General features: G+C 38.9%; 1 protein-coding gene across 3 annotated transcripts in view; it reads left to right on the forward strand.

Annotated features, from left to right (window-relative positions):
• The window catches only part of TDRD1 (tudor domain containing 1), a 53,233-nt gene extending 39,441 nt beyond the window's left edge, over positions 1-13,792 (forward strand). For 2 of the 3 annotated variants that reach the window (XM_025397017.1, XM_025397018.1), the window contains exons 19-26: positions 1,668-1,943; positions 2,460-2,579; positions 3,685-3,801; positions 7,191-7,358; positions 8,213-8,440; positions 9,045-9,091; positions 9,173-9,260; positions 12,623-13,792. In XM_025397017.1, the coding sequence (XP_025252802.1) occupies positions 1,668-1,943; positions 2,460-2,579; positions 3,685-3,801; positions 7,191-7,358; positions 8,213-8,440; positions 9,045-9,091; positions 9,173-9,260; positions 12,623-12,654 (1,076 nt within the window). In that variant the 3' untranslated portion in view covers positions 12,655-13,792. Of the gene's footprint in view, positions 1-1,667; positions 1,944-2,459; positions 2,580-3,684; positions 3,802-7,190; positions 7,359-8,212; positions 8,441-9,044; positions 9,092-9,172; positions 9,266-12,622 lie in introns of all 3 variants that reach the window. The other variant, XM_025397019.1, reaches the window with a different exon arrangement.
• The last annotated feature ends 1,280 nt before the right edge of the window (positions 13,793-15,072 follow it).

Raw genomic sequence — 15,072 nt, forward strand, 5'->3', positions numbered from 1 at the left:
GCACAGAGTAAGTTACAAAAATAATGATTACACTGCTGTTAATAATGACAAAATAACATAAATAGTCAATAATAGCGGATTGGGTAAATGATTCATAAAATGAATAATGATAGTACTTATTTCGTAGGGTTGTTGGGAGGATTAAATGAAGGCTTAGGACAGGGTCTGGCACCCAAAGTTCTGCCTGTTTAACTGTCTATTGCACAGTCATTATGGATGATGTTAAATATGTGTTATTGATAAGAATTGTTCATGATTTAAGTGAAGAAAACAGGTTATAAAAAAGTGTTGTGATGAAGACAACAGACTTCAGAGCCAACCGCTGCTTGCTGTCTATGAGATGTTTAGACAAATTATTTAAACTTGCTGTGCTTCTGTTTCCTTATCTGGAAGTTATTCCTACCTTCCTCAATGAGTTGTTAAGAGAAAACTATAAAGCACTTAACAGTGCTTGGCATTATACCTATAGTAGCAGTTATTATAAAAACTTTATAATAGAATATATGAGAGAATATGTGTATATGTGCATGTGTGTATTTTGGACATCTGCACATAAAAAGTATGGGTGGTTGGATTCCAAAATGTGAACAGTGGTAAAGTCAGGCAGCACAGATGAATTTATTTCTTCTGCTAATCTGTTTCTATTTATTTTACAATATGTTTCAGATTACTGGGGTTTTTTTTCTTTTTTTCTTTTTTTTTTTTTTTTGTGATAGGGTTTCACTCTTGTTACCCAGGCTGGAGTGCAATGGCACAATCTTGGCTCACTGCAACCTCTGCCTCCCGGGTTCAAGCGGTTCTCCTACGTCATCAGCCTCCTGAGTAGCTGGGATTACAGGCATGTGCCACCACGCCCGACTAATTTTTTGTATTTTTAGTAGAGACGGGGTTTCTCCATGTTGGTCAGGCTGGTCTTGAAATCCTGACCTCAGGTGATCCGCCTGCCTCCACCTCCCAAAGTGCTGGGATTACAGGCATGAGTCACTGTGCCTGGCCCAGATTATTGTTCTTAATTACCATATTTTATTCCAGCGCTGCTTAAATTATGGCCTCCAAACCAGCAACATCAACATGGGAACTTGTTACTAACTGCAGATTCTCAGCCCCCACCCTAGATCAGACCTACCAAAATTAGAAACTCTGGGTAGGGCCCCACAGTCTGTGTTTTAACAAGGCTTCTGGATGATTGAGATACATGTTCATGTTTGAAAATCGCTGCTAAGAAAACAAGGGTGTAAGCCAAAGTTATCCAAGAAAAATAATTTTTGCTTACATAATGAAAAACATTTTGATGTTACTAGAAAACTGTCCACAGAAGTGGCAGTATATCAGCTGACATCTTCTACCAGCATAATGGTTAACTCAGAACATGATGGTGAATTCTAAAACAGTACTCCTTTTTCTATTGGAAAATGCCAGGTAAAGATATGTTAGCAGAGAAAGTAAGGAAAGATCCTGAGCCTCCTAAAACCCTAGAGTGTATTAGTAAATGCATTATCCGTAAGTCAGGCATGCAAGATGTAGGTGTGTAATTGAATATTGAAGATACTCAGGTTTGCTGACCTGAAAGTAAACTTGGCAAAGACCTGGTCCTGGGTACGGGTACTACTAAAGCAAAACTGAAGCTTGTGCATAGGATTCTTTTTACTGCTGTCCTTATTTTCCAGATATACAGTCTAGAAACAAACATTGGTCTGAAGAAGCCATAACAAGATTCCAGATGTGTGTTGCTGGGGTAAAATTGCAAGCCAGAGTGGTTGAAGTCACTGAAAATGGGACAGGAGTTGAACTCACTGATCTTTCCACTCGTTATCCCAGAATAATCAGTGATGTTCTGATTGATGAACATCTGGTTTTAAAATCTGCTTCACCACATAAAGACTTACCAGATGACAGACTTGTTAATAAACATGAACTTCAAGTTCATATACAGGGACTTCAAGGTAACGTTTTAAAACCATTTTATTTGTTTAAATTTGTTACTCTTTGCTCTCAGAGACTGAAAATTATTCCGTCATAAATGACAATTTTCCTGTAGAGATAGGCTTTACGGACATAGATTAGTAGGTTAATATTATATTATTGAAAGATAATTATTTTATTGAACATTCATTTCAATGTAATTATCAGATAAACATACACAGAGATAATCTCCCTTAGAAGCTTGAGTAAATTGTAAGAATTAAGCATTTGACAGAGATGGAAATACAGAGAAATACACTACAGGAGTGTAATAGTTCAAGGATTTCATTGTAGACTGAACTTTTTTGTACTGCCCACACAATCCCTCAAATGGAATAGATTGTTTTGTGAAAATACAGATTTTTATTTTGGGGATTTGGAAATGTTGATAATCAATTGATGAACAAATGATTGATTTAAATATGTTACTGAGGAAAACAGCAGTACATTTTTTTTTTTTATTCCATGTGTGAGACTTGTGTTTTGTGTGCTTCCAGCTACCGCTTCAGCTGAGCAATGGAAGACGATAGAATTGCCAGTTAATAAAACTGTGCAAGCAAATGTATTAGAAATCATAAGCCCAAACTTGTTTTATGCTCTACCAAACGGGATGCCAGGTAAGAAACCAAAATTTGAGAAATATTTATGCTTGTCTTTTAAACTGTAAAATGGAGGTGCCGGTCTTGAATTCCTTAGGAAATGAAGGGGGGAGAAGAGGCTCACTGTTTTAAGGAAGAACTGATCATAACACTTAAGGCCAATTTAGTTACGAAACACAAGTGGGAACTTGAAGGGAAGCCCTACTACAGTCAGCACCTGCCTGCCCAGTGGCCTGGTCTACAGCTTTTTATAACAAAAGTGTCCTTAATTACTGTGTAATTTCTTGTTTAAAAACACGTTATCTATATTGAATCATATTTAGTGCTTTAGATCTATCGAAAGACTTTGTAATCCGTTCGTAATCATAGCTTTACTACACCTTAGAGACTTAGAGAAATGTTTCATACTAGAACGAATCTTGAAGAAAAGTAGCACATAAAAATTTATTTTTAATTTTCTTTTGTTCTTTCGTGAAAGTTACAATTAAGGAATCCCTTAAATGTATATGACTTTATCCTTGTATCTGAAGATGCAAGTTGAGTGCTTTTTAGAATAATTTGCAGGCACTTTTAAAGCTGAAAAAAATGAACCTTTCGTTTCAAATTTTCAAAGTTAGAACTGTGGTAATGCCAATAACTGCTCTTAAATTTATCTCTAATACTACAAAATGATCTTTATTCTGTGTACCAAAAAGCAGGAGCTTAGGGTTATTTGATTCTGACAACATGTGGTATGATGAATTGGAAATGCTAGTGAGGATAGTTTTATTAAGTATAGCACTCACTGTGAAAAGTGCACTAAACAATTGTAAAAATACAACTTAGTAAGTTTTCACAGAGTGAACAAACCAGTATAACCACCCTGATCAAGCAATTGATCCACCGGAGGCTTCCTCCCTGCCCCCTCCCAGTATTGATTGCGTACCTTCTGCAAATGGCAACCAATAGTGGGTATATTTATTTTCAAATATAATGTATATTTTATATACATGTATATATTTTCAGTATGCATATTTTAATACACAAAGGGTTTTTTTATTGATTAGACTTGCCATTCTTTTGTATACTGTTAATAGTAGCATTGGAAATTTTCTTCACAAAAGATTGCTTTTGTATATTTTAGAAAATCAGGAAAAGCTGTGCATATTGACAGCTGAATTATTAGAATACTGCAATGCTCCGAAAAGTCGACCACCCTATAGACCAAGAATTGGAGATGCATGCTGTGCCAAATACACAAGTAAGGTTGTTTTAGGGAAAATATTAGAGGAAAGGTATTTAGTCTGTTTTCGTTTACGTGATACTATGTAGATTTTGGTATTTTAGCTGCTTATTTCATTTGGTTTAGGGAGAGAAATTAAGGAAGGCAGTCTTGTGGATTTAATTCATATATTGGTCATTCAGCTTTTTGATTCTATATAGATTATTTTTAGGCAAGGATATAGGTAGATTTCTACAAATCTGTCAGTACTTACAGATAACCAGCTCGAGATAACCACACTATTCTAATGGATCAGTCACATTACATTTATTTATGGAGGGGTTGCAAAGAATTCATAGGGTTCCATATGTGAATGTACTAAAAGAAGGATGAAATGCCTCAGGGAGTCAGGCTCATTGATGAGGGTATACTTTGAGCATTCTGTATTTTAATATCTCTTTTTAATAAATTTCCTATGCTAATATAAATAACACTTGGATTTGCTTCTGGGATCAAGGTTAAGTGGAGCGGAGCCAGGTTACAGTGCTGCTTCATGGTCCACACTCAAGTCCAATTGGCAGGCCTGTTACTGGGGGTCATGGATAAGTATGGCTCCTGCCAGTCCCTGGGCAGAGGTGGCTGGTGGCAGAATGGCTGGTGGCAGGATGGCAGCCACATGGGGCAAGAGCTGAGATCAGCTGGGGACAGGACTGCTTCCAGTCAGTAGCTAGGAACAGGGTCTTGAAAGTCTGCCACTGGGGCATGGGCCTGCCTTCTCAAAGAGCCTTCCTCAATCTTGGGCTCCAGTGGCGTTCAGAACCCCCATCTGGATCCCAAACCTCTCACAAAGGCATTTTTGTGGTTAGATGGGCATCAAATTGCTTTTGTTCAGGGGGCACAAGTTGGGGACCTTCAAATTTCATGGTCTTGCAGATAACATGCATAGTTTTGTTTTTCTTTTGTATGAGAACTGGATCTACACTTTCCCTTTCTTCCCAGGATAAATCATAATTTTTGGTTCTGTAAGTATTCTGCCTTACTGCATTAGGACTGCATGAGCACTGTTCACAGCTGAGCTGTGCAGTGTATTACAGTTACATTCTCTTTTGCCACTTTTGTTGTTAGTGTTCTATAGACTTTCACTAATTATCTCTAGTGCTCTGCATTAGTGCAAATTCCTGCAAAGAACACAACATGTACTTTATCAACTATTACCATATTGGAGGCATCTTCAGCCTTCCAGTCTGCTTCTGCACAGGCTGCTTGTCCTCCAGACCTGAGCTGTTATCCTGGGTTTTTCCTCACCATGCTGAGATCGTTTCAGCCCTGACCCCCTTATTTCCTGGATGGTGCTTCTGCCTCCCACACCATGTTAGCTAGATTTCTTCCTCCCTCCTCCCACTTTGTTTTTTGGATCCTCGGCTTCCCTTTTGATTTACTCCAGTATTTGGGCGGATCCTGTCCTCCAGAAGCTGAGAAAAGGTGCATGTAAGACATTTTCTGTTACCTCCTATGTTTGAAAAAGTCTTTAGCCTAATCATTAATTGATAGGTTGCCTGGATATAGAATTCTAGATTGGAAATGGTTTTTCCCTTACAATTTTGAAGGCACTGCTTTTATTGTGTTTTAGCTGTTGGTGTTTCTGGTCAAAAGATTAATGTTATTCTGGATTCCACAAACTTCGTATGTTTTTTCCCCCTTTCTGGAACAGTTAGTGTTCTCTTCACCTGTTGTGAAATTTATGATGTGACCTTAGTATGGTGTTTCTTTTTCTACTATTTTTCTGGGCACTCAGTAGGTGGACCCCTTAAGTCTAGAAATTCATGAGCTTCAGTTTGAGAAACTTTCCTGAATTAATGCTTTTAGTTCCTTTTGTTTTCTGTTCTGTTAGGAGCTCCAAGTCTTCTAATGCTTAATTTGGACTCTTCTGCTAAATGTCCTCTTCTCTCTTTCATCTTTTTTGTTTTTAAAGAGATTTCCTGAATTTCACCTTCCAACTTTTTTAATTTAGGTTTTCATTTCTATCACATTTTAAATTTCAATAGCTTTTTTTTTTTTTTTTGGTTTTTCATGTGTATGTGTTTTAATACTACCCTGTTCTTTCAAGCGTGGAATGTCATTTCTCCAAGGATATTACTGTCAGTCTTCTAATGTTCATTGTCATGTTCCTCCTTTGCCTTGGTTTCCCTAAGGTCCTATTTTGTTTTGGTCTCCTCTGTGGTGTTAGAAGCTTTCTGCAAATCTCTGGTGATCCTGTGCTGTTCCTGTATTTAAGATGGGGCACTGAGAAGTTACTGGGAAGTTGCTTTGAGAGTGGGCAGGGGCTTATCCACTGGTGGCCTTCACTGTGGGTGATCTGGCTCTGCCATTTCACTGCAGACTCCCAGTGTCACCATCTTGATGGGCTGTCACATGGGCTGGTTGCCTCCTGCCTGGAGTGCACAGCTTGCCCGCCGGTGTTAAACTTCCCCTGGTCTGCTCTGCCTCATGCTCTCCAGTCCATGGCCACTGTGGTTCATTGTCTCCGGAGAGGAAACCTCCAGTCTTCTGCCCTCAAGTAGAAGCATTATTAAAACATGGGAACATAAAGCTCACCATTCTCTTTAGCAGCTTAAAAGTAGGTGTTATATGTAAATAAGTGTATGAACCAAAGCCTGTTCAGATGTCTTTGCAAGTAACTCTGCTTCCTTGGCCAGTCTTCATTTCCAACTCCATCTTAACTCCTAATGTTGAATGAGTAGCACCAGTCGTTGAGACTTTAGGGACTGGGGATTTGTGATGCGAGCTGGGATGCTTTTTGGCTTCCCCATTGCCAACTTTGGTTGAGCTACCATGGCTCTATTAAATAATTTTCATTCAGACATCTGCTTTCCAGCTTCCAATATTCTGTGGTTTTTTCTCTTGTTCTCTATTCTTGTGGTTTTATGCATTTAAAAAAAAAAAATCCTGTTAGGGATTGGGCGCAGTGGCTCACGCCTGTAATCCGAACACTTTGGGAGGCTGAGGCAGTAGGATAGCTTGAGTTCAGGAGTTCAAGACCAGCCTGGGCAGCATGGCAAGACCCTATCTCTACCAAGAATAAAAAATTAGCTGGGCATGGTGGTGTATACCTGTAGTCCCAGCTACTCGAGAAGCTGAGGTGAGAGGATCGCTTGAGCCTGGGAGGTGGAGGTTACAGCGAGCCAAGATTGTGTCACTGCACTCCAGCCTGGGCTACAGAGCCAGATCCTGTCTCAAAAAGAAAGAAAAATAATTCTATTACATTTTACATAGGAGCGTAGAGGTAAATGCTTATATTTAGTTTGAAGTCTAACCAGAAATTTTGGCATGGATTTTTAAGTGACGTAAATATAACTATGAATAACCATCTTAAAGTAGGAGGAGTCACTGACTGTAAATTCTTACCTGAGATTTCATTCTGTTTTCAGGTGATGATTTTTGGTATCGTGCAGTTGTGCTGGGGACATCAGACACTGATGTGGAAGTGCTGTATGCAGACTACGGAAACATTGAAACTGTGCCTCTTTGCAGAGTGCAACCAATCACGTCTAGCCACCTGGCGCTTCCTTTCCAAATTATTAGATGTTCACTTGAAGGTAGACAGCTAAGTCACTTTTCAATTTAGGTGTCTGGGTTTTGTTTTGTTTTTTTTCCTCTTTGTGTTTCCTAGCTCTAAGTCTGAATCAAATGGGTATTTCCAGTAAGTGCCTTAATGTTTTTAAATATTAAGTTTTCAAATCAGTTTCATATTCTTTATCGAATTCTCACAAAAACTATACTCAATCAGTCTTTGTTTTATAGATTAGTTTCAGAGGGCCAGGGTTCAGAGATTCGGTTTGCCCCGGTTGCTGAGCTAGTAAGTGGCAGGGCCAGGATGTGAACCAGGGTGTCTGGTGTCTGTGAACCAGGGTGTCTGACCTCTCATTTGGGGTCTTTCTGCTTTGTCACATCTCTCTTTAGGGACTAAAGGCATTCAGATGACACCATTTTTGGCTACCTTATGCATAATAAATCATATATTCAGCTCCTTAGTTGAAATTTGAATAAAGTGAACAAAAATACTTAAAGTAGCTTTTTAGTGTCGCTCCTGATGTCCTTATGCAGAGGACTTGCAGATAATACCATACCAGTTGCTTCATGGTCCTTTTAGGTTTTGACTCAGAATTGGAAAATTATCTTTGTTGTGTGTTTCTCCTGTTGGAATGTATGAGGGACAGATGTGTCTGTTTCGTGCCCTCTAGTCCAAGATTAGTGCTTGATGCCTTGTTAGGTGATCAGTAAATATGTATTGAATAAATTTGCCTTTTGTAATGCAACAGCAGTAGTACATCAAAGCATACCTAAATCCAGCTGAAGTCCAGTAAGCCTTTTGCTTATTATTCTTAGATAATTTATCCAAATTATATCTTTTTAAAAGAGACTAAAAGACTGTAATATCCATTTTTTCCAGGGTTAATGGAATTGAATGGAAGCTCTTCTCAATTAATAATAATGCTGCTAAAAAATTTCATGTTGAATCAGAATGTAATGCTTTCTGTGAAAGGAATTACAAAGAATGTCCATACAGTGTCAGTTGAGAAATGTTCTGAGAATGGGACTGTCGATGTAGCTGATAAGCTGGTGACGTTTGGTCTGGCAAAAAACATCACATCTCAGGGGCAGAGTGCTTTGAATAGAGGTATTCTTTTCAAGTGTTATTAATAACAGATGTTAAGTGTGAGGAATAAGAGAGAATCAATTTAGTTGACTTGACCTTTTCTCACTCCCCATGCCATACTGTCTCCTCCTCCTCCACAAATCCAGTGGTGGGATTCTGATTCCCATGGCTGCCGGGGAGGGCCGCCTTGATGGAGGCAGTCCTCCGAGTCCAAATAGTCCTTAGATCAGACTTGTCAGCACTGCTGTGGGAATTGACACAAAGGGCTTTGAAAATGCCAGGCATTCTGCATGTCCTTATTTCCAATTTACTTTTATCCTGATCAAAAGGAGAAGTCATAGTTTTGAGATTCCATCTTCTTGGTGCTTCATAAGATGTATGTTTAACAGACCTGGCCTCAACCAAAAAGAGAGATGATAGACAGCCGAAACCTTGGAGACATGGGTTGTTAATGTAGTCAAATTCAGACCACGGTAGTAGATCGTCTCAGAGCCCAAATGGATCCATCCAGGTCTCTGTAGTCGGAACCCATGCACAAGGGGGAGAGCTATCTGTATGTTTAGACTCCCAAGTTTCTTCTTTACATTGTATGTTACCTAATGGCTTACTTTTCTTGTGCTTTTAGAAAAGATGTATAGGATGAAGTGCTGCTGCACAGAGTTACAGAAACAAGTAGGTAACATTTCCTTTAAGTGAAATTATACTCTTAACGTTTTTAGAAATTAAATCATACGGTTTCTTTTTCACCCACAGGTTGAAAAACATGAACATATTCTTCTCTTCCTCTTAAACAATTCAACAAATCAAAATAAATTTATTGAAATGAAAAAACTGTTAAAAAGTTAAGTAAGTTAAATTGTATGTTTTCGCCTCTTTTATGATCACCAATAGGACATCTTCAGGCATATTGTCAGGATAGAGCTCACGAAGTGAAACCTATTGTAAGGCTGTACTTTTGTGATTTAATGACCTGAGGTTTGGTCGTAATGCTTCTGCTGTTTTTGTAGGTTTATCTGATCGTTTTCCTTTGCCACTGCTAACAGAACTGAACCCCCAGGGGTATTCCAGTTGTGATAGCCTTTCCTTACTGTTGTTCGATTTTAAGAATGCCTATGTTACTGATACGTGGAGGGACTTGTAAAACTTGTTGTGACATAAAGCTTAGCCTCAGATCTTTTGTCTAGATTTGAAATTAACTCAGCTCTCACTTGTGCACATTGCTGTAAATATGTTTAGCACTTTTTGTGAGGGGTATCTGAAGGGCCAGGAACAGAGAGTGGGCTGCACTGAGGGTATTTTTCATTTCAAAACAAAACATACTCCTTGCTTTTGGCTGTGGTGATTCTAGTGTCTGGAGAACATACTGGTGAGTTTTAAACCAGTGTTCCTTCCCCTCCACCCCCTTTTTTTTTTAAATGTCTGGGATCCTTCGTTGCAAGATGGCTCTCAGAAATACATTTTTGGTTAAGAGCCAGTTAGAACTTGTGATCAGGGCTGTGGGTGGTGGCTTACGCCTGTAATCCCAGCACTTTGGGAGGCTGAGGCAGGCAGATCACCTGAGCCCAGGAGTTCGAAGCCAGCCTGGCCAACATGGCAAAACACTGTCTCTACTTAAAATACAAAATTAGCTGGGCGTGGTGGTACACACCTGTTATCCTAGGTACTTGGGAGGCTGAGACAGGAGAATCACTTGAATCCAGGAGGTGGAGGTTGCAGTGAGCCAAGACTGTGCTACTATACTCCAGGCTGGGCGACAGAGTAAGACTTTGTCTCAAAAAAAAAAAAAAAAAAAAAAAAAACCACACACAACAAAAAGCAACTTCTAATCTCAGAATAAAGTTGTCCTCCTCACCACGTTGAGTTGTTATAGTTCCAGCCAAAAACAAAGGAACTTTTGTTGCTTAACAAGTTTATGTTAGACTGGAAATAGTTCGAGAGGTGGCTCTATTACTCTTCATGAATCTTTTATGGGTGTAGTGACTCTCAGGAACCAACTGCCAACTGTGTTAAAACGTATCTTTCCAGTGGTAATAGACGATTTCTTTGTTTTTTAAGAAAGGTCAACTGAATTATAAGCTAAATGTAATTAATACAAGATCAACTATCTTGATTCTTAAGTTTCCTTTTACACATTTTGGGTTATTACAACTTTCAATCCTTTCTAATACATTGTCTTAATACTGTTTTGTGTGTTTGAGCTTAAAATCTTTTCTTTTTTTTTTTTTTTTGGAAGATGGAGTCTTGCTCTGTCACCCTCTGTCACCCAGGCTGGAGTGCAATGGCGTGATCTCGGCTCACTGCAACCCCTGCCTCCCAGGTTCATGCCATTCTCCCACCTCAGTCTCCCGAGTAGCTAGGACTGCAGGTGCATGCTACCACGCCTGGCTAATCTTAAACTTAATGGTGATTTTAATTTCATAGATTAAGGAACATGCAATGACATGGATTTCTGGAATTTAGTCCTAGTACCAAGTCATTTTATATATATATATATATATGTATGTATGTGTGTATGTGTGTGTATATATATATTTTTTTTTTCTTTTTTCTTTTTTTTTGGATGAAGTCTTGCTCTGTCGCCCAGGCTGAGAGTGCAGTGGTGCAATCTCAGCTCACTGCAACCTCTGCCTCCGCGGTTCACGCCATTCTTCTGCCTCAGCCTCCTTAGTAGCCGGGACTACAGGTGCCCACCACCATGCCCAGCTAATTTTTTTGTATTTTTAGTAGAAAAGTAGAGACGGGGTTTCATGGTGTTAGCCAGGATGGTCTCGATCTCCTGACCTCGTGATCCGCCCGCCTTGGCCTCCCAAATTGCTGGGATTACAGGCATGAGCCACTGTGCCCGGCCACAAAGTTGCTGTATTTTTAACCAAGTTGGTTGGCCTGTATGTTCTTCTTATGTGTGTAATAGGCCTTTTTCCTAAGGATATTGGAAGTGCTTACACATACAACTTAAAGTGAAATTTCATTGTTTCTCGATAGATTTAGGATAGGGCTTAGTAGCTTTCAAATTAATTTGATATAAAGCATAGTAGTTGAACTGGATTTTTCCTTGCTGTGGGAATACATAGATATTTTATTTACATTTGAATACAGTGTAATACCTTGTGTTTGGGTAGTGCATATTTACAAAGCACTTTTACATCTATTCACATACTTAATCTTCACAATACCCTTGAAAAGAAAGTAGGACCCATTTTACAGTTAAGGAAACTGAGGCTCAGAGAGGGTTACAAGACTGTCCAAAATCACACACAGGCTGAAACTAGGTCTTACGACTCAAAACAATTCTCTCAACTTCCCTTAGCTGCTACATGTACAGTATCTTTTTAGATCAGATCAGATCAGTTCCATAGGGCATGAAACTAGAGGGTTATATTATTAGGAAAAAAAACGATGTACAAGGTTGCTTAAGCATTACTTCATTGTGGTGAAAATAGAGCTGAATATTTACTCCTTTAAATTATTTGATGTAGAATGGGTGTAAATATGTATTTTGGCCAGGCATGGTGGCTCAGGCCTGTAATCCCAGCACTTTGGGAGGCTGAGGTGGGCAGATCGCATGAGGCCCTTGAGTTTGAGACCAGCCTGGCCCATATGGTGAAACTTCATCTCTACCAAAAAAAATACAGAATTAGCCAGGCAAGGGCACACACCTGTAGTCCCAGCTACTGGGGAGGCTGAGGCAGGAGAATTGCTTGAACCCAGGAGCCAAAGGTTGCAGTGAGCCAAGATGGTGCCACTGCACTCCAGCTTGGGCAACAGAGTGAGATCCTGTGTAAAAAAAATAAATAAAAGACAAACACATGTATTTCATCATCTCTCTGGAGAGATTTAGTTGTTAATTTGTTAATTTAATTGTAAAATTGCTAAAACAGAAGTGCAGTGGTGATAAGAACATAAAATCCTGTGTAATCTGTTGCTCAAGTGATGTTTCAACACACAAGTTAGTGTCAGATACCTTTTATTTATAAGGAGAGCGCGAACAATTGTATGTTATATTTGTGAAGGAGAGTATAAACGGCTATACTTAGCATATATTATGCTATGTTATTGTGGGTTAATTTTCTTAACTGACAGGTCTGACAAATGCATAATTTCAGTTAAAAGTGAATATTTGGTTTGCTTGTATTTGAAATTAAAAGCCATAGCAATTGAGTTTTTGTATAAGGCATAATGATAGTTGATTTTTTTCTTTTTCAGAAACAGCCTCTCTTGGAGGTAAACCCTTATGAGACAGGAAACAGCAAAGGCTAGCTTTAGGAGAGAAAGTACAGCACCTGTTTTTTTTGTTTATGGGAACCTTTTTTTGTCCTCTTTCTCTGTAATGACCTTCTATGCCTCTGTTTTTGCCTGCCTGCCATTCTCCTATTAGGTTGGTGGTTTTTATTTTCCTCTAAGTTCCTCCCACCAAGTAAGTATTACATAGAAAATTCATACCAAATATATGAGAATACTGGCAAGGAATACATAGGGGCTTTCTACTATATATGTAACTTTTTATTACTTAAAGATACTGAAGGAAGGGCCAGGTGTGGTGGCTCACACCCAGCACTTTGGGAGGCTGAGGTGGGAGGATCCCTTGAGGCCAGGAGTTGAAGGTTACAGTGAGCTATGATAGCACCACTGCACTCCAGCCTGGGCAACAGATTTTGTCTTTAAAAAAAGAAAAAATAAGTAGTTAGTGGATATGAGTTTTATTTTCTGTCCATTTGAAATATTTTGCAATATTCCCTACATTCTCTGTCCTCTGCCTCTTCCACATAATGTCCTTTGCTTTCATGTTTGTTACCCTCTCTTTTCCTGTTGACTCCGAGGTCATCAGTTTCTTTCTCTCCGTCTTTAATTGGATTACTTTTCTTTTGGCCTTTGGGCACAGAGTCTGACCTCTGGACCACTCTTAACTGGAGAAGGAACTTTATGTGCCCTCCACTGCTGTGTCCACACAGTTAGAAATCTGTAGCTAGTTAGATTTTTGTTGTTGTAGATAGAATTTACTGTTTCTGAAACCCAAATACAGTTATCAGTTTAAGGTTAAAAAAAGTATATATTTTTCCTGAAGCATATAAAATAATCTCAAATTCTCCTGAACCACACATATGCAGAATTATGGGCCGGCTGACTTTCCTGCCAACCCCAAAGTTTGAATTTTTTCATGATTTAACTCTCAGGCTATGAAACCTAAGATGTTTCTCACCAACTCATAGCAAATACTTAAGACACTTTTTTTTTGTTTTTTTTTTTGCTTTTACTGGCAGTGTATGTTGTCTAATCTGTTAAATGGAATATTTCCTCATGTAAAAAGTTGTTAAAACACTGATGTGCTTCTGTTAGATAAAAGTTGACGCTGCTTTGCCCAATAAAATTATTTCACTTCCCAACCAGCTTTCTCTTGTTTTCTTATTGCAGGCATTTTTGCCAATTTCCTTTTCTTTCTTGTACATACTGGGAGAGTTAGAGGCTTAATGTGTTCATACTGTCTGCTTTATTGTAACTACGGAGGAAGTGCAAAAATACGCAATCACACAATTGCCATTTTTATTAAGGAAAATTAGAGAAACAAGTCAAGGAACACAGAAAAATCAGGAGTCAACGTTTGTCTTCAAATCGTAACATTTTATCCTATGTTACTAGACATTTGAATAGGAACTGTTTTAATTAAATGGAATTTAATATTATTTGCTGATTCAGCTAATTTGCCTTGTTCTCCAAAACAGACTAATATCTACAGCACTAGCCTCACAAATAGAGATATGGGTTAAATGGCTCTTGGATTAATTAGACATAGTGGATCATCAGGTATTCCTTCTGAGTAGATTTAACATGTTACCGATTTTAATGTGCCAGCTGCATGTTTCATTCAATGAATATTTGAGCTCCCGCTATGATTTTGACATTAAGGTATGTGCCAGATTTTTTATTAGGGCCAGCATAGCTCTATCATACCAGCTGATAGGTTCTTCAGATCCCCTCAAAATATATCTGGTTTGGTCATAAGTACAGTAGAGCTTCAGTCTTGAGATCCCCTCAAAATACCTGGTTTGGTCATAAGTATAGTAGAACTGAGACCATATATCTGAACAAATGATTTAGTCTTGGGTGGAGGCCTCGTAAATATTAAATCTTATCCAGTTTGCCAGGGAGGAGATTTCTATCATAGGAAAAGTGAACTCCTGGGGGTTGACAAGGGGAAAAGGGACATTTTTGATATGTTTCTTGTTTTGTTAAAATTCTTTTGCTGCAGCAGCTAGAAATGTAAAAGTCTCAAAATTGTGAATGAGGATGATTACTATTCTGAAACTGATCTCTCTTGCTATGTAATAACAGCTCCAGAAACCAACACATGAAGATCCTCACCAGCGGGGACCCTAAGCTGCCAAATTTTCAGAGAGAAATTAAGTCGTTGTGAGGCTCACTGCTGAGAGACTGTCAGCCACCAGCAATAGATCGTTAATGTTACCTAATAGGCTCCTCACCAACACAGCTGCCTGGATTTGGCAAGTTGAGCTCTTCTGGGATCAGCCAAAGAGGACACCTGGGCTCCTCACCAGTAGGTGGTTTTGTGGCCCAACTTGCATCCAAATAGCTCTTAATACAAAATTATCAGAGTGGTTGTTTTTCCAAATAAAGGAAATTGGAGAGTAACCTGTGGT

This window comes from Theropithecus gelada, chromosome 9 (assembly GCF_003255815.1).
Source record: "Theropithecus gelada isolate Dixy chromosome 9, Tgel_1.0, whole genome shotgun sequence".
NCBI lineage: Eukaryota > Metazoa > Chordata > Mammalia > Primates > Cercopithecidae > Theropithecus > Theropithecus gelada.